We start from the raw sequence: 24949 nt of genomic DNA on the forward strand, positions 1-24949 counted from the left end.
AATACACAAAGTGTATTAAACTGTAACTGACTCACCACTGAGTGATGAAGTGAACAAACTTCTCACTGAATTGGCCGACAGGAAAAACTGGAGGATCCTGTGAAGAGGAACAAAACAATTTAGACAACAGGTAACATTTTAATCTGGGGTGATAATAACTCACTGCACTGACTGAGGCGTCCTTACACTCAACTCTGCATGACTTATATGGAAAAATAGATTAAGAGTTTGAATATATTAAACCCAATACGCATTTAATCCTGTCTGTGTTGTGCAATTTAATTAAACATTAAAATAACAAAACTCAGTTTAATGATTTAAACAAAAGTTAAAATCCACCATAAAATAGAGGCACAAAATGAGAAAGCTCAGAATCTCATAAATAGGACCATCTTGAATGGATACATTTTTAAGGTCTCTTTTAAGGTCTTTTTTGCTGTTTCTGATGAAAGTTGAGAATTGTCAGAGAGTAAAAACTTTACTCAAAACACTCTTTTGTAAACCAAAGAGAGCAAGTGGCAAAATTCTGGCAGTGTCTGAAATTTAAGACCACAGTGCGACTGCTGCTTTGACTCACATCTACACACTACAATTTTTAAGTGGCATTTTTGAACCAAGGTCAGGGTAACAAAATCAAAACAATGGAAGCAAAATGAAAAGAAGTTTATGGACTCTCAACAGTCAGCAAAATAGAGAAAGTTTCAAAACATAAGAGTGGTGTAGATGAATGGATGTAAGCTGATGACATGGCTCTGCTCTTATATACGTTTTTCTATGTACGGTCCATTGTAGGGCTACTGCTCACTGTGCATTCATCACACACGACTCTAATTGATATCACACAAACTACCAAAGATTACGACTAATGTTTTCTTAGACCAATCTCACACGATGTGGCACACAATTAATTTATATCATTAGCTATTCCTTATTTAACCGAGTAAAACTCTCACTGAGATCAAAATCTCTTTTTCAAGACTGCCCTGGTCAAGACAGCAGCATAAACAATGCTACAATAAAAACAAACAAAAAAAGCAGGCAAATATAACTGTGATACTACAAATGAGTGAGCGTAATATCCAGTTAATATATAATACGAGCTCAAGGGTAAAAGTCCAGTTATGGTGCAATTTTCTAAACGATTTAACTGAAAATTTAGGAGCAATCATTGACCAAGTGTACCATTTTCTCTATCCTTTGAAATAAACTTAAACTCCCTGATATTAATCAGCTCTGAAAATTTCAGGTCCTTCTCTCCATTACTCCGGGAAGAGGGGGCAGCATATTTAAGAGCTTTTTTAACATCTGCGGAATATTGTGAGAGTGCAGGCCATACTGATTTTGGTTTTTACACATGTGTACACAGATAAGGAGGAACCAACTCAAGAAGAGATTTATATATAGAAAAGCTGCTGTACATTAAGGCTGTCAACAGCATTACATGCTTTTTAATAAAAGCATTTATTCTCTGGCTGTGATGACACAGATATATACATGTAAATATCACATAGCCCACCAGTGTTGATTGCAGTGATGCGTCATCATACTGGTCCAGTGAAGCTGAACCTCCTAATGTATATAACACTGTGGAGGCAGGAGGCCTATACACAATTAAAACCATCATAACTTGCAAAAGTGGTTTGATTTGTTACAAAAGCTAAGCACTGTGTTTATGATACAGGACATATACAGGAAATGTAGAGGTTTATTCCAAAATGCTCTCTGTTTTGTAAATAATAACAGTAACATTTCTAGATTAACTTTCCCGTCGTAATAACTTTCTAAGTATATTCTTTTTTTCTTACTGCATGTAAAATGCCTGAAATTATGTAAAAAGACTAAATTCATATAAAAAGAAATAATTAAAATCAATGTTAAGTTTCTGACAGGCTTCACAGTGCACATCATGTATAAAGACTATATATACAGTGTATCAGCAGGGTTGTGCAGAGATGCAGTGATACAGCGGAGTTATATTTGTAGGTACAACTCATTTTTTCACCATGTATCAGTGTTGAAATACGAAAAAAGATCATTTATGTCTCAATTCTTTATATTTTTGCAAAATGCTTTTTTTTTTTAACAGAAACTATAAAACCTAGTCATTGTTGAATGCTGATGGCATAACGATATGTTGAATTCTGATGCAATGCACATTTTGAACTCAATATTTATTTGCATATGGTGGTGAAGAAAACGTAGAAATGATTGATTTGACACACTGTGGAGAGCTGCGATTCCAACATCTGAACCCTTGCACTTGAACAATCACTGATTAGTTTCACCCTTGGTGTTAAATGCCTAAATTTTTTGATAAAGATCTTTGAGGCTCTCTGCCTGCATGCTCCTAACACTGCATTTGTAACAAAGAGGAAATGAAAAGGGTTGTTTTTAACAGATTGTTATCCTCTGTTTTGCCATTGTCACTGTACGGCCTTGTGGGTTTGTAAGGTAGTGTTTTGTTGATGAAAAGTATGCTGAAATATATTCTTTAACAACTAAATTGTGACAAAATCTTGTCTAAGCACTCAAAACCCAAAATGATACAAGGTAAAATCCATTTACTCTTAAAAGACGGACTGAAGTAATAACAACTGAATGATTAATAAAAACAGATTTTGCAGTCATGTTCATTTAAACATCCTTGACACAAAGGCTTTATTCTCTCTTCCTGCTTTCCACCTGACTCGCTTTCCCTATGACTCTTGCAGCACTAACTTCATACTGATATAGTGTGTTTTCAGAGTTTGACTAACATGACAGGACGGTGGGTAAAATACATGATAGCAACAAGAATTGTAGGAAAAAGGTGGATGTTTGGATCCGTCTTACTTACAGTATAATGCTGTGGAGGGAAAATATGAGTGTGTTATGGTGTTTTAAAATGCTACGAATCTCAAGAGATACCTGAAGGTGCACCCTGGATACAGAGACTGGAGTAAGTGAGGATATTATAAGTTATATTGAGCCCTTTTGATGAAGACTACATATCTGAATGGTGGTGATTTGTGTATGACATATTTCTTGAATAAGATTGCTTTTATTTGACATTGTGCAATCTGCCTCGCTGTGTCAAAGAAACAACTTCTTTCAGACAAAGAGTGGCGTTTCCTCCATTAATACAGGTTTTTGCTGTGTTCCCAAAGTGTGTTCTTTTATTGATAGTTTATTGGCAGTTTATTGAACTGGCTACTTTACCTTTAACAATTTCTTTTACAGCAGGTCAGACCGCCTTCAAGCACTTTTGAAAAAGCAGCATTTTTATTCATACATTACGGCTCTTGAAGCTAGAACCAACCTGTTCAAACTAGGCAAAATATTTATGGTTGTTTTTAACTTTTAAAGACAAAAACTGACCCAAAATCAGGGGTAAAGTGAGACCTAATACTACGTATGTAAATTGCTGCGTAGATGAATAACAGTAAGGTAGGTGTGTGTGTGTGTGTGTGTGTGTGTGTGTGTGTGTGTGTGTGTGTCAGGCTTGCTACATGTCGTCAGTGGACGTTCGATGATCCGTGTCATGTAGAACAGATGGGCCAGACTGACCCTCTATCAATGCTCCTCATATTATCACTCCATCCATTTATCCTACCTTTGGCCATCGGCATAAAAAGTACTTAATATTTACGTTCATTCTATTATTTGCCTTGATATCCTTGGACAAAAAATGTTGACGAGTGCATGGTGATAACATCTGTATCCTCTCTTTGTCTCAGTCCCAATAAACGCCTAAAAAGAGCCTAATATGAAAGCAACAGAATGAGCATTTTCTGCTTTATAGGGTTGAAATTTGTGTTTGATTGATTTTCTCAAAAAAGCATAAATTAATATAGAAATTAAAATAAAACAACAGGTAGAATTCAGTAATGTCAGTTACACATTAATTCAAAAGAAAAAAAATCATGGCGCTTACAAAATATTGTGGTGTATTGTGGTGTCTATATGAATATTTTTAAGTTGCTTTAAGTATATAGCATTCATATACAGTATGTTGCACAGTATATGCTAATGTTCCAACACACAGGCTTCTTATAAATGAGAAAGCTGGCATTAAGTAAAACACCAACAAATCGGGATTACTAAAATCCAAGGGGATGTTTACAATAAGTACATATCAAAAACTGACTAGTAGGTGGAAGTCCAACACGATATACAAAATATGCACAACAGTGACATCCAATGACATGAACAAAAATACACGAACTACTCAGATGTGCACAAAAATATAAAGCCTGGATCCACAACCAGGCATTTATTCAAATGCAGAGAATTAAACCTCTTTACATCAGGAGCCCTGCTGTGCCATTAAAAACACCTCTGGGCAGTGTTCGCCATTCCTTAATGCTCTGATCGGCAGGCTCCCGCAAAGCATGATGCATGAACCCATTTAAATTAACAAAGGAATGGGTTCCCCTCTAATCTCACAGCACTTCATAGTGCTGCCGCCGCTTGGATGAGCAATATATCATAGCATATGCACATACACACACAGGCATGCACAAACAAATGCCCTTGAGCACTTCACACCACAAGCCTGAGTTTACACTCTGTTTAGAAGAAGAGTACCAAATAATTTGCAACTACTGTACTATAGTGTATACACAAATACACACACACACACACACACACACAGGCAAACGGGATCAATTGGACCCACAGTTTGTGCAAAGTGTTGACTACACAATTCATTTATGTGTTGTGTAGGCTAAGTCTGATAGAAAATCTCTCTCTGCACTTTTCCCACATATTTGCATGCACATGTGCCTTTTTGCAAACACAAACACAAACACACACATTTATGCATGTATTCATGTCTCCAGCTGAGAGGAACACCGCTGCAGCTTTGATGTGGCAGCAGGCGACGGCACAAAAGACAAGCAGGCTGATGAAAGTGGCTAGTCCGCGTGAATTATTCCTTGCGCTCCACTATGAGACAGAACACACACTACGAGGGTACAAGGGTACGAGTAAATATACATGTCATTGCCATGAAGCAATTATTAGGCAAAATTAGATCCGTAATTACAGGCTTGAAAATAAAGTGGGAGTTCTTTATTAGTGGAGCCACATGCTATTCAACAAACAGGGGTGAGAGGTACATTAATGAGGGTGGACGGATGGAAGGAACAACTACAGAGAAGTTCTTGTTTGAGATCTAGGCTCAATAAGGTGAGCATGTTTCTCTGCCGTTCACTAATACCAACTAACATTTTAAAAGATCCACTGGATAATTTCTAATGGTACAAGTGCACTTGCTTACAAGTGAAATTATACACACAAGGGTTATGGTTCTTTAGCCTCAACATAACTTAAGTTATACTTGAATTGCTGACATACTGTATATGGCTTGATAATGCATGGCCATTATACAGCTGTGGGGGGTTGTGGTTAAGCCTGTTTTTCTCCAAAAACTCATCCAAATGAGCAAAAGCTTATCAAATATGACTCTAATGTTCCCCTCTTCATTCAGGGCTCCTGGGTTTGTTCTCCTTAAACATGATTCTGTGTCTTTTTGGTCTGGCCATGCGTAAAATCTGTTTCTTCAAAGGCACCCATATATATTGCTTTTGTCAAGCCCACAATATAACTTATGACTCCATTCTAGTGTTCAAATGTTTTAACTCCAACTACTTTCTACCAGAGAAAGTAGCAACGAGAAAATATGTTTCTTGTAACTTGGGTGAACCGACTCCTTCAGTGTCCCATCTATCAGGTAAACTGAGAAGCACTTTTTCTCCTCTCTATTACAGTGTATCTATGTTCAAGCCATGATTTTCAAGGCCACTCTCCATGCTACATAAAAATGACAATAGAATCTTTGAGACCTCTGTTCCTCTATGGAGCCACTTTTGTGTTTGAGATTGAAAAGTACAATCCTTTGTGTCTAACATCCAATGTTTAAATCTTTATTTCAGCCTCTCAGCCGTGCCTCACTGTGTTTGTGTGATAGAAAGAGAAAGAAAGAGGCAGACAGTCATACCTTTCCCCCCACCAGATGTGTACCTCTAGCTACAATAATATTAATGATCCACTCACAGGAGCCCATTAGTCATTCAGCCATTAAAGCAACTTTTAAATCCCTAGTAGATAAGTCATACATAATATCAAAGCATCACAGCTATAGAAAATAAAAACTATTTGGATTACATCTACTATATACACTGATGAGCAATACTTACTAAATGTCAGTAAGTCAGGTACAATTTATCACAACTGCCATGATGTTGAAGTCAGGTGTGTCCGGCCCAATTACAAATACCTTAAGCTTTAACTTAATTAACTACTCTACGGAATCATTGTTAGTCCATTCATACAAGTTTGTTTATGAAGGTACAGATAAAAAGGCAGCTTATAGAGCTCACCGGTGCCTCTATATTCAACAAATTGCACTATAACAAAAATTAATAAATAAATAATAATAAAACGGAAGCACTCTTCCAAAACAAATTTAAAAAGTCCTTTACGTGTTTGGACCAAGATTTTTTAGAAGAGTAGAAGAAGTTCTAAAATTCGAAGAAATTCTACAAAGTGATTTCTGTAAGTCTCAGACAGAAGTCAGGCAGGGTGCTCCAGAGTTTGAATAATATTTGATCTGAGTGAAATGTATCAAAGATATTATGGTTATTGATAAAAGAAATGAATTTAAGTAATTATTTAAGCATTTAGTATAAATATTAACATAGAAATGGATAATACTGAAAGGGTCGAGGCCAGGTTTCTTGAGAAGTGGGTGCACTACTGTGTGCTTAAGGAAGGAGGGACCACAGCCAGTGGACAGACCCAATTACAGTGGATAAAATTATGGGATCAACACTATTAGAAATCTCCTTCAGAAATGTGACAGGCGTAACAATATTGTCCTTTAAAGTGCTGAGAGGTGATTAAAATGGTCGAGCAATGCAGAGGGGCTGCACTGTATTAGAGCGGACCTGAACTGGCTACAAACTGGGACCACTAAGACTGAGCTCTCTGGGTATTCTACTGCCCAGTGGTGTGAATGCACTTCCTCACCCTAGCATAGGCCTCAGCCTTTACATTCTCTCAGAGGGACTTTCAAAGTGTGCTTATGCTCTTGTCTCTTCCTCCAAAGCACTGTATTAGCTGGGACAGTAAAGCAGCGCTGGCTCGCTAGGGACAGCAGAGAAAGTTCTCTCGCCTCAAGGGAGGGGGGGACAGCAAAAGGCACAGGGAAAATAGTTTGAATGATGCCTCTGTCTAGCTGACTAATGAACAGTTCAGACCGGGTCAATCCACTACAACCAAAAGCATTTAATTATTAATTACGGCCAATCCATAGGCAGTTAAGGACAAGTGACATTGTATGTTTAATGTGTTATATGGCTGGCGATAGAGTTTGGGGGGGGGGTGGTTTAGGTTTGATAGGTGTTGTGATATTTTTGCAATTTCTTTGCGTCAGCAAAGGACTGACGAGACGGGGAAAAAGAGAGAGGATGGAAAGGTTGTGATTGCTGCCTTTGAAGAAAATGTAGGCAGTGTGAGCTTAAACCTTTATGTATACACCAACAATAAAACAGCATGACTATACACGAAGAAACTGAAAATTCTTTGTGGTAGGTAGTACGGTGATGGTGCCTGGTTTTTGAAGTCTTTAACTGATAAACTGAGTGTATGTTAGAAAAAAATTCAGTTTCACAGGTAAATTCAATATAAAGAGGGTGATAAATGTGCTACATATCACTATCATGATATACATCAGTAACATGCCACTGCTCTTAGTATTTATATTATCTCCACTAGGAGCACGCTTTGAGGGGAAGATGTGTTGGGTGTGTTCATCTGTCTGTCCGTGGCTAATACTTCATGCTACTGGACTAACATATTTTGTGCACATTTATGTGTATATGCTGAACATCCACTTGTGGTTTCTCACTCCTTTGAACTGCCCGGTAGGCACCACAAGTGATCAATAACTGCTTCAGTTTGAAATCACATAGCAAAAAGCATTTCCAGCTTGGCTAAAAACAAGCCTTACAGAGTCTGTTGCAGAACACATTTTTGGCCTTCGTCAAAAACTGACATTCATATAAAAGTTGGGTTTGGTTTTTTCAACTGGAGCATCTGCCGCCATTTTATCATCAACAAAAGTTATGCACTATACGACATGAATAAATTGATGTTTCTGTTATCTTTGCTGTGATCTTGCCCGACTTTTGATTGGGAGCTGGTGTTATCAGCTGTTGTGTTGTCATCTGTTCCCCAATCAGATAGTGTTTCCTGTCGTGGAGCCCTCCACAGTTGGGTTAGGTTTAGGTTAGGTTATGATTAGCCGTAGCAGAGATCACCTGGTGGAGATCTGCACTCTATTAAGTGCACTTTTCTTGTTTATTATGAAAATTGTTAAAGTTTGGGTTATCTACAGTGTTCAAATGAATCACAGTGAACTGTAAAATCATGGAAAGTGGAAGACACTGAGTATAAGATGGAGTGTCTGTCTTAAACCTGCTTTTAAAAAGCAGATGGATATATTGGTTAAAATAACATCTTATGAAATTATGTTTGTCAACTTTTTTATTTGTCTGTTCATCTTTGCTTTCATTTTTAAATTAGTTTTTGTTTTTGTGTGGTCTGTATGTTGCTGTTCCACACATTTATGTTTACACGTACATGTATATGCATGTTTGTATGTTGTAAAATAAAACAAGATGCTACTTAGTAGATGGCTAAGTACTCACAGTGGTCCTCAGTGCTCATGTGTCATCACTTTTTAGTTGTGTGTTTGTGTGTGTGTTATGCCTTTTTATATAGAAACATGAACAGCCAGTGCAGTTAAGAGATGAGCCCCAGTTAAACAAATTTTTGTCAGCTTTGGTCTCTGTAGTATACAAAATTCAGAGCTGTGTTGCTGTGTGTATGTGTGTGTGTCACTCATGACAGGACCAACCTCTACAGTAATGTGCGTGTGCATATGTGTATTGCCTGAGGCAGTTGCATAGGGTGAAGGGTTGAGTGAGTGGGGAGCAAAGCCGCCTGAGTGGTTTGCTTCATTAGGAAACAAAATATAAGCTTTCCGGGCCATTAGGACTGACTTTAGATGCAAAAGCACATAAGACGACGACTCACCTCATCAACGATGCATTGCAGTAACTGGAGAGGCTGGAAGAGGAGACACACAGAAAATAACATGTTAGCCTACATGGAATAAAAAAAAGTATCTACTTAGATTAATCAAATGCAGCCAGATCAAGCAAAGCCATCCTTCAGCTACTAAGTGTTTTTATTATTCCATAATGGCACCTAATGTAATACCAGCAGTTTAAGCATGATCTAATATTTCATTGCAAAAATGCAATTTGAGTGTTTTTTCAAATGAGAGAGCCAACCAAGAGTAACAGACTAGTGTGGGAGACTTGTATTTCCTCTCCTCCTATTCTAATGCAATAAAACTTACCATTAAAGATCCTTGGTTTTTCTGAATCTGTAGGGCAAGACAGAGAAGAGGGGACGAGGCAATATGTAATTAGTGTGTCATAATCAAGATGATGCACTTGGACACATTATGATCACTAGGAGAAAATTATTGCTTTCCTGTTGGCAATTTGTGAGTATGCGTTAACACCATTTACATAATGAAAACACACAAATGTTAATGGCCTCACTCTCATTTGTGGAAAATGGGGGTAAAAGATCCACTAATGCTAATTTTTAGAGTAGTACTTTATGCCTTCCCTCCAGGTTATCTAGATGTGCTGGCATGTAGAGTAACTGTTATAAACAGTGTGTGCAATCTTTGTAACTGAGAATGTACAATGTGTAAATTTGTTGCAACACTAAACTAAACAGGCCGAGACGTGGTAAGCTACCTACATAAATGATGGCAACGGCATTACAGCGATCATCTTTTGGGCTTTGCAAAACAGGAAAAAGGGATTTCAGAGCAGATCTTCGAGGGTGTGAAAAAACAACAACAAGCAACTTGTTGGCCTTGTAAATCAGGGTAAATTAAAGATAGAAAAATGTATCTAAGATAAACACTTTTCTGACTCACTGTACTGCACTTTCTACAGTTACAATCAAAACATATGAAAGGACTCGATGCTTGAAAAATAGAAGCTAGAAAAGGAACTTTTAATATGGAAGATCTAGACACTACCTGAGATAATGTCTTAAAATGACACTGCGGTGTCATTTTAAGACATTAAGAGAAAGCATTTAGGTTTCTTATTTAAAGCCCCTAAGAATGAATTCACCAGGACTATCCATTTTAATTTCTAAAAACCCAAATTTATAACTTCAAGGCCTGAAACCCAAGATCAGCTAAAAGTCTAATAATGTTTGGTAAATAAATTGCTCATTTCTCCAGGTCTTTTGACAGTGCATTAGAGCACTTATTGATTCACTCAATTAAATACAGGTTTTCACACTCTGCAAATACCAAGAGACTCCTAAACTGCCTCTATATCCAGTTTTGCCTGATTCAGACACATTAAAGGCAACTATGGAAAACTAATTTGTTCAGAAATAATTACTAGGACAAAATTGCATGCTGCTCCGGGGGTTGAAATTGGATAGTGGGAGACTTAACTTATTCAAGCACAATTGAGCACTTATTCTTCTTGTACTAGGTAGCTTGACCACATATCAAAAGGGGAGGTGTAATAATCCATCCCTACCTCTCCCTCTTCACTCAGTCTCACTGAGTCTCACTGTGGACTGATTATCTGGTAGACATATTATTATCCTCATGTTGGTCCTGAGGGTAAACATTACTTAATATCACATTTATAACTAAAAAAAAGACTTTCCTATAATACATTTCTTCACATTTTCTTCTGATACCTGATCGAAGAAGAACAAATAAATTGGTGTTTGACAGCAAGGCTGCAGAAGGTGAGAAGGAGCCAAGGTGCTTCACTGCCTGTATGGAGTCTGTGTAGGATTGTACATGAGGTGGATATAACTGTGTGTGTTTTTGTGTGTCTCAAAATGACAACTAGTTGAGGAGAACATGTGCCTTTTGTTCCTCTAAACCGGACAGGACTGTTACAAGCCGGTTTGTAAACCACGTCGGTCTTCTTTTTGTTATTTGAAAATAATCCCAGCGTGAAAGTAAGAAGTCACAAAATCAATTTTTAGATGTCAAATGCTGTCTGTTCCTTTCAAGAGCAACTCAATAAAGACGTCTAAACGATCAGATGGCTGTTTCCCTCCTTAGGAATTTTCAAAGATATTTCTTCAAGGGTAAGAAATCAGAAAACTCTTACAATTCTCTCCCTTTTTGATAAAAACTGTCACTTTAAACAAGGGTTTCCAAGACATTTTGAGGCCAGTCCCTCTCTGGCACCATGGGGATTCCACTATAAGAAGTAGGAAAATGGTGAGAGTTTCTTTGCTCTGTTCTTTTCTTTATTGTCAGGTCAACGACAACTAAGTGTTAGTCAACAACAATACTGTTAGCCTGAGATGTGTTAAAACATTAAAATTATAGGCTGTTGAAATTCATCCAACGAGTGCAGCTCTAATCTTCTCCAAACTGATCACCTTTTCTTGGCCAGAGGCTTCAGTGCTGCTCATCTTAGATCCACTGAGCGTTTGAATTTAGATTTACTAATCAAATTGTTTGACAGAGTTCACTCTATCATGGCAAAATGTTACATTTAAAAATCATTTATCATTTATCAGCTGCAAAGGGAAGCCAAATACAGGGTTGTGCACACAAGGTGCATTATTCAGAAGTGTTTGGGTAATAAAAGTTAGCGTAATAATAAACAGTATTGTAGGTTTACATAATTAGGATGGAGAGGGAAGAGTCAATATTTTTAGTAATCTAAAACCTAAAAGAGAGCCTCGTACACTGAAATAAAAAATGTAACCAATTTCTAAAAGGACATCTGACCATGCAAAATATGAAATAGTTTAAGAATGGTGCAGGGTACTGAAAAATGGCTGCAAACATTGTTTACAACACACATACAGTACAGACTGTAGTACTGGAATACAATTTCCATTTTCTTTTCATTTGAGAAGGGAAAAAAACAAAGTAACAAAGGAAAAGCTGCTATGCTGTTTGATGGATGCAGTGATGTGTAATGGAAGCTCCAGAAACATACACACAAAAAAACTGACATAATATTTCATCCAGAAATTCATTCAAATTTGAGAAAATATGACAAAATAAAGAGAAACAAAAGCAACCATAGAGGGAACAAAAAGACAACAAATCAATCAGGAGCAATAGTGCTGGCGGCTGTATACACATCACATCAGGTCTGGTGTCTTCAAAGACTTTCAGAGCGAGCCGAGCAAAAACTCCATTAACTCCTGACAAAGGACGCAAATGAATCCCGACATGTGGTGAAGTGGATTTAAAGAGACCATCTCTAATCATGACAAACATGAGGTGATGATTCCGTGCATACACACACACAAAAAGCTGAATGAGATGATGCATCGACTAAACATCCACGAGCAAAAGCAATTGGCAAGCACACATGTAAAGTGTGAACATAAGACCCCAAACAATGCTACAACTGGCTTTTTAAAAGTGCAAATCATGAACTGCTCAAAGCCAAACTCAACTTTAGCAACTCATGCTGCATCTCCCACAAGTCTATGGTGGAAACTCAGATGCCACTGATTCTCTTCCAATCCCTCTCTCTTTCATCGTCTCCAACTTCTCCCTCAGTCTGTACTAAAATGTTCTCTGTGAAGTGTAGCAGGGGGTTTTGCACAGACAGCTGTGCCAGCGTCTGCAAAAATGACAGCTTAGGCCCGAGGACTTTGGCTGGCTGCGCCTGACGAGCTGGATCTGAGCACGCTCGCCACACCACTCTGCTACAGCCTGCAGGTGAACTGTCTGCAGTGCCATATGGAGTTAGGGGAAAATTAACACTGAGATGAAGAAAGCTGACAGTGGAAAGCCTAAACTATAAACCGAGAGGTGTTTCTAATATTTTGTCTACCCCATTTATATCAATGAGGGTAGATTATTCATTTGCAACCATAGACTAACAATTAACATGATAATGGAGGCATTAAATGAAGGAGGGAACAGCTCTCTAAAATCAGACGTGCCCTGAGCTGTAGTCAGAAACACTCTCCACACATGTAGACACAGTGATTGATCACTGTGTGACATTTACATCACTATACAATTTAAATGCTGTATAAACACACCTTTGGTCCCCTCCACAAACGTTTGCATTTGCTTTTCAGAAGAACGAACGATCAGCACAGAAAATAAGTTGCTCCATCCAAAGTGCAGTCTGTCTCACAGATGGCTGTTGACAGCGGAAGGACACAACTAGGTGCTGAATTAATTCTTGTGAAATCACATGTGGGTACCTCTCAGCACATAATAGATAACATTAATAGGATAACATGTTCAAACTCAAGTAACCAACATTAATATCCAAAACACCTATGGCCTAAAATACATTTTAATGCATCGATGCAGAGATTTTTCATATGAAATCCAACTTCAGTGTCTAGTGAATCGGTTCCCTCTTTCCCAGGATAGTTTGCATACTGAAAGAAAAGCAGTCACTTAGGCTATATCACAGATAGCGCAGTGGTTACATCACGCTCTGCTTTTTTAATCAACCACAATCAAGTTTCATTTGACTGACGGAGCAGTTCAAGTGGGATATACATCAAGCCCGCAGGAAAATTACATAGAAGATCATCAAATGTGCCAATAAGCAGAACACTGTCAAGACTTTTTCTTTTTTCTTTGTTAATCAAACCACACATAAAGTGAAGAGTAGTATTAGTAGTAGAGTAGTATTAAAAACCACAAGGTTTCTGTAATATAAATAAGGTTTTCAGAGCACAACTTTCACACAATCATGATGTAGTCCTAATAACAAACTCTTCGTTAGATAAAACCTGTCTTCACATTTCGTGAGGGCGGGCGGGCGGCCAGGAGGTAACCTGAGGTAACCAGATTTAGATTGCTCAACTAGGGATTAGAGAGATAAACCCATCTTAAAGGGCTAATTAAGACTTGATGGGATTGTGAAGTCACTTCTGTGGTCGGCAATTACATTTGAGCAGGATTTTAACTTAGTGTAATGAGGGGAAAAAATTAAACCAAACAGTAGATTTAAAGACATTTAAATATGTATATCAGTGCTGAACAACTAATCTAGAAAGTGACACTAAATTATTATTACAAACATCTACTTTAAAAATCGAATAATGCAAATATTTTTTAAGAAAATCTGATTTGAAAAAAAAAAAAAAAGATCCCTTTTTAAAAAATCTGGATATTTTCAGGAAAAGATCCAGCATACAATACAAAAAAATCAAACAACAAAAGAAACTCACCTGTGGATAGGGGAACATGCCTAGCGCCAACTGTGTAGAGAAGACAGCAATAATAAGCGCTAAAAGATATTCTTGGATTCTTCCAGAGACATATGAAATAATAGAAAATACTGGAAAAGGTTCAGTAAGTCCTGGGCATATGGCAATATCAGAGTGTGTATGTACGTACAGTATATATCCTTGACAATATAATAGAGTACATGATATAACCACAAGAAATTATGGCCTTAAAAAGGAACCTTCACCTAAGTAGAATTTCTTGTATGGCTGCTAGATTGGACGCCATTAGACTATACCTGCGCTTATAAAAATGCCTTGTATAAATGCACACACACATTAATGTATAAATGCCTTTCCATTCCCAGTGTCCTCATAGCATCAAATTCAAGTGTAGACACAGAGAGAAAAAGCTGCTAAAGCCACTGAAGCGTGCAGAACTCGAGACTTTCTGTCTTTGAGGTAAGCTTAGTGCCCACCTGCTGATAACACTTCCTCATCAAACAACCTCAGCTATTAGTTAATAACCCCCCACGATTACCACCTGTGGAGAACAAAATAGAGGGATAAAGACAAGGAGGACAGGATTGTGAGACAGTTGTATGTGGTGAGTGTATGTGTGTGTTATTTTGGTTGGGGGGTTGGGTGACAGCTCTCCCTAACATTTGGCAATTCACTTGGGGTGGGCATTTTTCATCTTGGTCAAGGGCGGCTTATTGGCAACATTACGTTATTAAAACGTCAAAACGCTCCCAGTCTTTCCTTGAACTTAAATAGACCAACTAGTAGGCTGAAGATCAATCCAAATTGAGTGGGACTGCCAGTCATTTCATTTAGCTTAATGCACACATAAAGAGTAAAGGGCCAGGGGCTGCACCGCTGTAAAACTTCATCTTAATCACAGAGATCATGTCAATAATTTAACATGGCTCCTTCCCTGTCAACTCATCCATTACTGTTATAATTTTAATGATATTGAGCATTATTGACAAACAATGGTGAGGCAGAGGCCCAAATCATTTGTTATACTGCACAGGGAGAGCTGTGGACATAAACAGATGAAGAATCAATAGCGTCAATGGGAGGACAAGAGACCAGGGAAGTGTAATACTGAAATTAAAACGTTATTTGAAGAGAGAAACACTGATGCCAAAGCACATGGAGACACAAACATATATGCCTCCTCTCCTCTCACTGATTAATAGCCAGTTTAAAAAATATAATAATATCTATTCAATTTGATACCAAACGTCCTGCACTTCTCTCTGTGTAAGTGAAATGCCAGGTACAGCATTAAGCCATTTATACATTGTCATACCTCCATGAAAGAGATTCCCACACTCCAGACATCTGCATGGATCCCATACTGCTCTCCTGATATCCTCTCCGGCTATGGAGCAAAAACAAACATCAAAAACTGTAATGAAAAAAATGGAGGCTCTGATTCTAATTCCTGTGCTCGCTCATGTGCTCAGTAGTACGATGTGAAAATTAATCAATGACAGAGTCTTATGACTGAGAACTTAAAGGGTTACTCACCGCCATGTATGCGTTGGTTCCCACATACGTTTTGGCAATAGAATTCACCAACTGCAAAAAAGGAAATCAATGAAAAGTGAATAACCAAATAATAATGCTGAGTGTCAATATAAAGCCAGGCTATTCAACTGACTGTAATAAGGTACCTTAAGTCATATGAATAACTTTCAGGGAGTCATTGCTTCATTGTCCTATATTAGGGAATAAAAAAAAAAAGACAGAAGCTGGACCTAACTTACATTATCTAAATCTATTGACATGTCAGGTTGATATTTTGGGCTGCTCTCAACCTTTGCACAGGGGAACAGGAGTAAGAGAAGGAGACATTAGTAAGCCTGTGTGTGTGTGTGTGTGTGTGTGTGTGTGTGTGTGTGTGTGTGTGTGTGTGTGTGTGTGTGTGTGTGTGTGGGGGGGGGGGGGGGGGGGGGGGGGGGGTACAATGCCACATGGCATCAATGACAGGACTGTGATAATGAGTGTCTGTTCCCTTATGGCTGTTTTATTTATTTATTTTTTTTGTTTTGAGCGTGTCCTACAGTGTGAGGTGAGTGGAGGGGGGAGAGTATATGTGCGACAGAGAGAGAGATCAACAGAAAACTAGAGTTAAAAAGACAGAGGACAAGTGTGCTAGTGGTACACATGCAGCGTGTAAAATTCACCTTGGAGCTTCCAAGAAGTGGAGGTTAAAAATGAATAACAATTTGCCACAGAAAGGATGGTGTGTGTGTGTGTGTGTGTGTATGTGGAAAAGGGAGACACAGTCCTCAGGGTTGATGTTTTGGGGAACATTGAAGGTTTGTCCCTGATGATTACATTACAGAACACACACACACACACACACACACACACACACACACACACACACACACACACACACACACACACACACACACACACACACACACACACACACACACACACACACACACACACACACACACACACACACACACACACACACACACACACACACACACACAATGACTCGGCTATTGTCTGCTGCCCACGCTTTCCCCACATCTACTGAATACATATCAATGAGGCTTTGCCGTCGTGTGTGTGTGTGTGCGGGTCATAATTATAACAAGTGATTTTTTTGGAGGCTACAGAACAATGGACGTGGGGGGGGGGGGCGGGAGTTAATGTGAGAGGAAGACCCTTGGGACAGCGCTGATGTTTTGAGTTGAAAATGAATGCAGTGATTGACAGGTTGACCATATGCACACAGATCTGCCAGCACATACACCTACACACACAGATTGCACAGGACTGTGGTGATGCAGCTATAGACAATTGTTTCTCTTCTTCTCTCTTCCATCCTTTCTTGCTCTCTCTCTCTCTCTCTCTCTCTCTCACTCTCTCTCTAGTGCTCATACAAACAAATCAGTGTACCTGCGTGCTGACACCAAAGTCACAGAGCTTGACTTGTCCCCGGGTGTTCACCAGCATATTGGAAGGTTTGACATCTGCGGAGACAAAGTGCTTGATAGAACTACAACATCAGCACTTCGTAGCTTGTCTTTATCAACCCTGCTCTTTTTTTAATAACACACACACACATATATACACACACACACTACCTTACTCACCTCTGTGAAGTATCTTCAGGCTCCACAGATATGTCAGGCCTTTCACTACCTACAAATGAAGACAAAAATTATATTAAGTTCAACATCATTCAATGTGACTTAATGTGGAGTGGTTACCTCCAGTTGTGTGTATACAAATTGAACTTATCTGTAGAGAGAAAATGGCAATGACCCTTGTTTACACCCCAAAACCTGGCTGTCATGACACATGTCACAGAGCTGGTGAGTAAACTCCTAAGAGACAAAGAGGTTAGACAAGATTCACCCTGAATCACTGAAAGGTTTGGATACTGCTGTGCTGTTCTCACATCTCTAATGTTGTATCGATGTTGCCCTTGTAATCAGGAGCGGTGCTGTCTGTTTCATAAATGAAGACCAGAGGGCGTGTTCATACTGATTGGCTTTCTTATGAAATCCTGTGCAATAGAAAGGATTGTTCACTGTTGACGCATGGCATTAAAATGTCTCTCCACATATGTCTTGACTGACCCCTCGTGATCGGCTCACGCTTCCCAGCTCTGTATGCAAATAAACATGTACACCATTTGAACACATTTATCAAAGTGTTCACGTTCTATTTAAAATATTTAAACATACGTAATGATAATAGCAATGTCTTTATGTATTTTATATATTAATGTATTTAGACAATGGCTCCCTTTTAAAAGTCTGTGCTTGGTGCAGCAACATCATGTCTACCGTTAATGTTGTGTGTTATCTTTAATATCATAATCTAAAACATGTGCATAGTGTTTAATACTCTGGTGGAGCTCAACTCTGAATGTGATGTCAGTGATCAAACCTCAATGCATCCTCTATGTGTCATCTTGACCTGTGTGTACTTGGAGCTGTCCAGTTTGGATTCCAACAATGGTGTGACCTGTTTTTTGTATACTTCTGATCATGATTTCATGGACAGGATATCTATAATAATAATAATATAGCAACATAATTTAGCAGAGACCCAGACAAGTTCAAGGTGTTATTCAGTTTTTGTCATGCGATTTTAAGTAGCTGTTTATCTCCAACCCCCACGGTAACAGAAGGGATGTTTGTGTCATTTCACCAGGGAACTAGAAAAGATATCTGCCATCCATTGACTGCGCTTCATTGGCATAAAACTCAGGGAAACCTGCATTCACCCATCATTCTGCCTGTTTAGTCCACACTACAATGGAGTTAGTTGGACAATGTTCCACCATCAAACATCTCAGCCCAAAGAGGAAATAAACTAACTGGTGCTACCTATACATGCCTTATTTTCCTTTGACATACTGGACATTATTTTCAAGTCTCTTCTATACATAAGAAGCAAAAATGAGTTGAATATTTCATTTTGTTGTTTTCCATACTGTGAAGGAACCCTGTGTGATGTCTTCCAATTTTGACAAAATAATTCTCTCTACCCAGAATTCCTCTGCTTGGGAAGATGCCTCTTTGTCCCTCTCTACAGGATCAGATGAGGAGCTAAGCAATCAGGAGGGACTTCTGCAATGAGACGTTTCTCATTCGCGTTGAAAGAAATGCACTGAGGTTGTTGGGGCACATAGTAAGGATGTCTCCTTGCTGCCTCTCTTTGGAGGTGTTATGTGTACAACTGACTGGGGGGAGACACCAGAGTAAAAGACACACTGGCAGGAGAAAGATTTTTTTGTGAAGAGAGTAGGAGAGGCACTTTTTTTGGCTCTATGCAGCACTCGCAAGGGCATTGTTGGTTGCAGTCATACGACTGTCTGCCTGGCTAGATTCATACAACAGCCATATAAACATTATATTTTGTTAAAGTATTACTCATCTCCCAATGTGTATTAATGCTTTGTTGTGATTTCTTTTCCCCATTTATGGGATGTAAAAGAGGATTCTAGCCTCTAGGCTCCTGTCATCCATCTCTGATGCATGACAACCTCTGAAATAAATTAAGGGAACGCAAAAGCTCTCTGAAGTCCTGCTGCCTCAAAAGGTGGTGCTGTGAGTTCAACAACTGCAGTGTGCTGTTTCACTCACACCCTCATGGGTGCTTTTCCTTCTGTGATAATTAACAACGGTGACAGTGCAAAGGAGGGAAAGCTGTGAATTAGAATTAACACTGACTAAATAGCTGTCATTGTTTGATTACGGACAAAGTTAAGGGGGGGAGGCAGAAAAGAAGAGGTGGAGACAGGGGAATGATAATGAGTGTGGAAAAGAGAAATGCATTTATCAACATCAAGGCCATTGCTATCGAAATGCAAGTTTTAACTGAGAGTCGAAAGGGAGGGAGAAAAGAGGAAAACAACACTGACTTTTTCTGTCCCTTCACCAAATAGAAGCTAATTGAAAAATTCACACCTGTGGTTCTCCTTTCTCTCATTTCATTTTCAAGATGAGAGGGCTATCACACTCTAATAGACTACATACTTAAATAAATGTTTCCAAAAACTCAATTTAAGTGCATTTTACTCACTAATCAAACTACTGACATGAAGATATTGAGTAACTTACTGACACTGCAATCCTTCCCAGCACATGCTCTGGAATTCTTTTGTACACGTCCAGAGAACCACCTGCAAAAGACAAATTCTACAAATTTCAAATTCTTCTTCTCTCTATAAGACAGTGATATAGTATGACACATTTTGTGCAATGTCTTAACTAATTTCCTTTTGGCCTTTTTGGCACAACATAAAGCCAAGTTCATATTGGCCATGCAGGGCGTTACACTCCATCTCTTTCCAAACAACTGACAAAACAGTCGCTGCTTGCAATTCCCTCCTGGATCCAGATTTATATTCGGTCAAACAATTTTTCGCAATGCTTTGTAGCCAAACAGGCACCCTTGCCAAGAAAACTGTTGACCCGTTTACATTGACAATTCACACAAAGTAAATATTGAAATATATTTCATAGTTAGAAGTAAAAAAAAAAAGAGCACTACTAAAAGCAGTAGCAGAACTTCTACCAACAGCTATATTTTAGAAATGTACTCTACACAGTCATATTCAATGTATTCATCATTTTCTAAAGCACTTGTAAAGACATTTATTTGTCATATCAATAAAACAAGACAATAAATTCACTGATGTTGCAATCCAATTTTCATAACATTGTAATGACTAATCAAGCACAACTGGAAATGACTGATCAGAGAAAAGTTTCATGAAGTAAAGAGTGCTAAGGTTAGACAGACTTTGCTGACAAGCTGGCAAATGTGTGAAACAGGGGAATCACTGCATTAACACACACTTGAACACACACACACACACACACCCCCACCCAAAAACATAGACAGTCCCTCATCTCACACCAACCTAGACACTTACAAACGCACCTACAAATGCACTTAAGTCAAGATTTATCACACCCTTGTAGCTTTTAGCGCACAGGCATGCTAAGCAGCTCACAGCGATAAGACGTTCTCTTGATCTGTAGAAGTGTAAATGGATACACAGCAGAGAAGCACAGGACAGCTCTCCTAAGTCCTATAGTTTTGGCAAACAAACTCACCGTCCATAAATTCTGTGCATATGGATATCCTGTTCTCTACAAAAAAGGCACTGAAGAAAGTGATGATGTACGGTGAATCACACTGCAATCAGGAGAAGAGACAATGTGATCATTAATGAGCATGCCAACATATTTATTTGTGATACAAAAAAAAATTCGTTAATAATTTATCCTCATATTGAATTTGACCCGAAAAGTGATTTCAAAAGGGGCAGTGAATTGTATAAAATCAAAAGTTTCTCATGATCACTCATGCAGAAGTGATTGTCGCTGGTTCAAAAGCATCACTGAAGAGCATCAGTTCAGAAGTGTTTAACTGTTTTTGTTTGGAAAGAAACGATTTTATCCATGGTTTAATTCCACACACACACACACACACACACACACACACACACACACACACACACACACACACACACACACACACACACACACACACACACACACACACACACACACACACACACACACACACACACACACACACACACACACACACACACACACACACTGCATATGAGGTGAGCAAAATGGGGCCATGGAAAAAAACTTCAATATAAGGAACTCAGGTTGGTGAATGTTGCCTGTTTCATGCTAAACCACAACTCCACCCAACACGGACCCCGAGAGAAAGACACCCACCTCTGAGCCTGGTTCTGTTCGAGGTTTCTTCCTGTTAAAGGGGTTTTTTCCTGCCACCGTTGCCTAATATAATACCTGATGCTTGCTCATGTGGGGATTCTTGAATCCCTAATTTTGAATTCCTGAATCGTTGGGTCTCTTAATTAAAGATTTTGGTCTTGACCTGCTCTTTATGGAAAGCGTCTTGAGATAATGTTGTTATGAATTGGCGCTATATAAATAAAGATTGATTGCACTCATTTCATCATGTTAAATGTTTACACACTTTGCATTCAAGCTTAGTTTAAGTGAGTTTCCATGCTCACATGTCATGCCTAGCCCATGTGTGCAGCATGTTTCACATGTGTCCGTGTATCACAGATCCCTGCCTTACACTGTAAGAACCAGAGGCGATAAATGACACTACAGACTTGTGGTTTATTAACAGTGTATATCTGGTAGAACAGCAATATTCAGTGGAGAAAAGAGAAGTTGTTTTGGTAGAGAGGAATGGATGAAATCAGTCACAACGAACCTTGTAAAGGATTTCTAATTCTGACATAATCTGCTTCTGTAATTCCACTGTGATGTCCAGGGGAATGACCTGTAATCAAACATGGGACAAAAAGCCTTAAATAAACACAACATTGACAACAATAAGCGAGAGTCACTTATTAAAGAGTAAGTATTAGTTCTCACCTTGACAGCTAAAACCCGCTTGCCAATAAGATGGTATGCTCTAGGTGGACAAAACAGAACATAATATTAAACATAACAGTAGAAACAGGTTTGTTGATATTATTTATAAGTTAACCAGAATTTTTGTGTTTTGATTTTCAAACACAAATGATTGATGATTTCTTTTTTAGCTTTCTTCTGAGTTTGGAGCTCTGATCATAGCGTTCATTTACACCTTTCAGGTATGGTCCTGTTACACCCATTACACACTGTTTAGATGTGGTTAATAAATTAATATTAATTGGTCAATCACTTTGTAAATGTTGTAATTGTAAATGTGATGTACTAATAATGCACTAAACATGGTAATGAAGTGACATAAATGACAGTGAACTAAGGACTCTACAGGTATCTCAGTAGTAGAGTTAGCATGACAAAATGCCTGTGTCATTTCTCTTAAAGGTCAGAGGTCACCACCCAAAACCAGATCCAGTCAGCCCTATCACTAGTTGTTCCAGACAGAGTTTTGAGTTGCAAGTAAAGCAGCAGCCACAGACCGGCCCCGTAATGATTTAATTATCAAACTCCTTAATGCCAAACATCGGCTTTAGTTACAGCCCTTGAAGGTTAGTTTACGGCACCAGTGACAATACCTCTGGACCTCTCAACATACAATCCTCAAGGACGAATACTGTCCAACAGCTGTCAGGTGACGGAGATGAGGTGGGGGCAGTGTACGTCACTAAGGCTGGTTGGCTTGCAAGCAGGCTTAGTAAATGTGATACCTGGCTACTCACCTGTCAGTGGGTCTCCCAGAGAGAATGTGTATGGTGCAAGGTGTGATTAATGCGTCTTAGATTGGAGTATCACATTGCTCTTCGGCCAGACACCTTAAAAACTGGCCCAGGCCTTTAATTAAAGGCCTCTATTAGTGCCATGTCAGGTATTTACCCACAGTTAGAGCTAACACTGTTCTGTGACTGTAGCTACACCATGTTGTATGTGAGCTTTGATAAGAGTCTCATCACTGCTGAAGTCCAAAACAAACTATACTTTTCCGAGATTGTTGAAAGAAAACAAATAAGCTTAAAGGGATATTTACATCTAAAGGCTATACAGAGAATTTTTTTCTGATTTAAAGGGGAGTTTCACCACTTTTTATGTGAATAGCCGATCAGTGATAATAGTAAATGTAATAAAAAGCTATCTTATTACACGTCATTAGTAGCCTTTTGAATTGAATTGAATGATGAAGAGGATTTTGCGGGGTTGGGCATCAGAGGCTCAAGCGCAATGCATCCTGGTTCATGTAGGCACTACTGGAACAGCTCCACAAACAGGATAACTCACCTTTCTTGGTCAAAATAGCACAAACTGAGGTACTTATAGCTTTAATAGAGCAGATAGACATAGACATCCACATAAAACATGGTGAAATTTCCCTTTAAGTGGACAGTGCCCAAGTCTTTTTGCCCTATGAGTGTTAGTGAGTGCTTTTGATCTTAAACACCATTTTACACATAAGGCTGATGGCTTTGTTTCCATTTTGACGTCTTAATCTTCCTTTAAGCTACAATCAATGTCAGTTAAGCATGACTGCTGCCTCTTAATTAAGATGAAGATGTTAATGGAGGCACGATCGCAGGGGTAGACGTGTTAAATACCCAGGTTGTGTGTGTAAAGCAGCCTGAAAGGAGATTAAACCAGGTCTTCACCATGCTAAACAACTTGTAGTTCTCAATGAGAAGTCTAGACATGCTGAAAGACAGACCCAGCCTGTGGCTGAATTTCGTCGAGTGTTTGTGTGCTTACAAGTTTTCTGTATGTACTTTCATTTAAAGTCTCATGCCTGCTTATTGAAGCTTATGTTTGTATTTATATTATTTTGTGTTTTATTTGGTTTCCATAGTTGGACCAAAGTAAACAAACACTGAGTCATCCATATACTTCCATGTACTTCTTCACAGGATGGTTTCTTATGCTTTTTATATTAAAAGATAAGAAATTCCAAAGTTTTAACAAATGTGTTTTAAGGGCATGTTTTAGGGCTTGGGATATGGTGCGAGTGCTGCTTGTTTAAAGCTTTACTCTCAGACTGTCCTTGACCACCTCAGGGCCGAGCATCCCTGTATGAGTTACAGTGACAGGCATGTGACAGCGGGAGACATGGGGACAAGGTTACATAGCCACCCCCCGCCACTTCCCCCTGATCTGACCCCAGTAAACGTGCCCCATTGCCTGGATCTTATTTACACTCCAGCTCGCTCTGTAATAAAAGCTCCATCATGCAGTATTCATGGGGCCTCTCGCTGTCTCTGAAGTTGGGGCTGTGGGTTAGAGAGACTGGCCTCCTGGATCAGGGCTAACGTGGTACTTTTACACTGCCACATGGATGACGGCTGCCTTTCTTTCTCCCTGACTCTCTCACCTGACACGGCTATAACGGGCCTCCTAACTGACAGACAGACAGAAACCTATTGTAACCACAGACACTCACAGACAGACATGCTTGTACATGCAAACTTACACCAAATAAGTTGAATGGTTTGTTTTGTTTATAACCTACCATGCTAAAAAAAAAGTGAAAATCAATATTCCTTAACTCCTTGAACGGACTTTGACATCACTTTTGAGAGCAGGCCTCTTGTGGCTGAGAGAAAAATTACAACACCACAACTGCTGGTTTACTGTACAATTGCCCTGCACTCACTCTACTCTTCAAACAGCAGATAGCTGCTTCTAAAGGGATGATGTAC

At 38.9% G+C, this 24949-nt stretch overlaps 1 protein-coding gene across 1 annotated transcript in view; it reads right to left on the minus strand.

Moving 5' to 3' along the window:
- map2k5 (mitogen-activated protein kinase kinase 5) overlaps nt 1-24949 on the minus strand; it is a 57636-nt gene that overhangs the window by 15522 nt on the left and 17165 nt on the right. The window contains exons 9-20 of the mRNA XM_070832819.1: nt 22215-22254; nt 22051-22119; nt 20895-20976; nt 19893-19954; nt 17412-17460; nt 17215-17288; nt 15823-15873; nt 15602-15673; nt 14287-14316; nt 9410-9436; nt 9082-9114; nt 36-97 (exon numbers count right to left, since the gene is read on the minus strand). Coding sequence (XP_070688920.1) covers nt 36-97; nt 9082-9114; nt 9410-9436; nt 14287-14316; nt 15602-15673; nt 15823-15873; nt 17215-17288; nt 17412-17460; nt 19893-19954; nt 20895-20976; nt 22051-22119; nt 22215-22254 — 651 coding nt within the window. The remainder of the gene's footprint in view (nt 1-35; nt 98-9081; nt 9115-9409; nt 9437-14286; nt 14317-15601; nt 15674-15822; nt 15874-17214; nt 17289-17411; nt 17461-19892; nt 19955-20894; nt 20977-22050; nt 22120-22214; nt 22255-24949) is intronic.

The sequence above is a fragment of the Pempheris klunzingeri genome, chromosome 1 (genome assembly GCF_042242105.1).
Source record: "Pempheris klunzingeri isolate RE-2024b chromosome 1, fPemKlu1.hap1, whole genome shotgun sequence".
In the NCBI taxonomy this organism is placed as follows: domain Eukaryota; kingdom Metazoa; phylum Chordata; class Actinopteri; order Acropomatiformes; family Pempheridae; genus Pempheris; species Pempheris klunzingeri.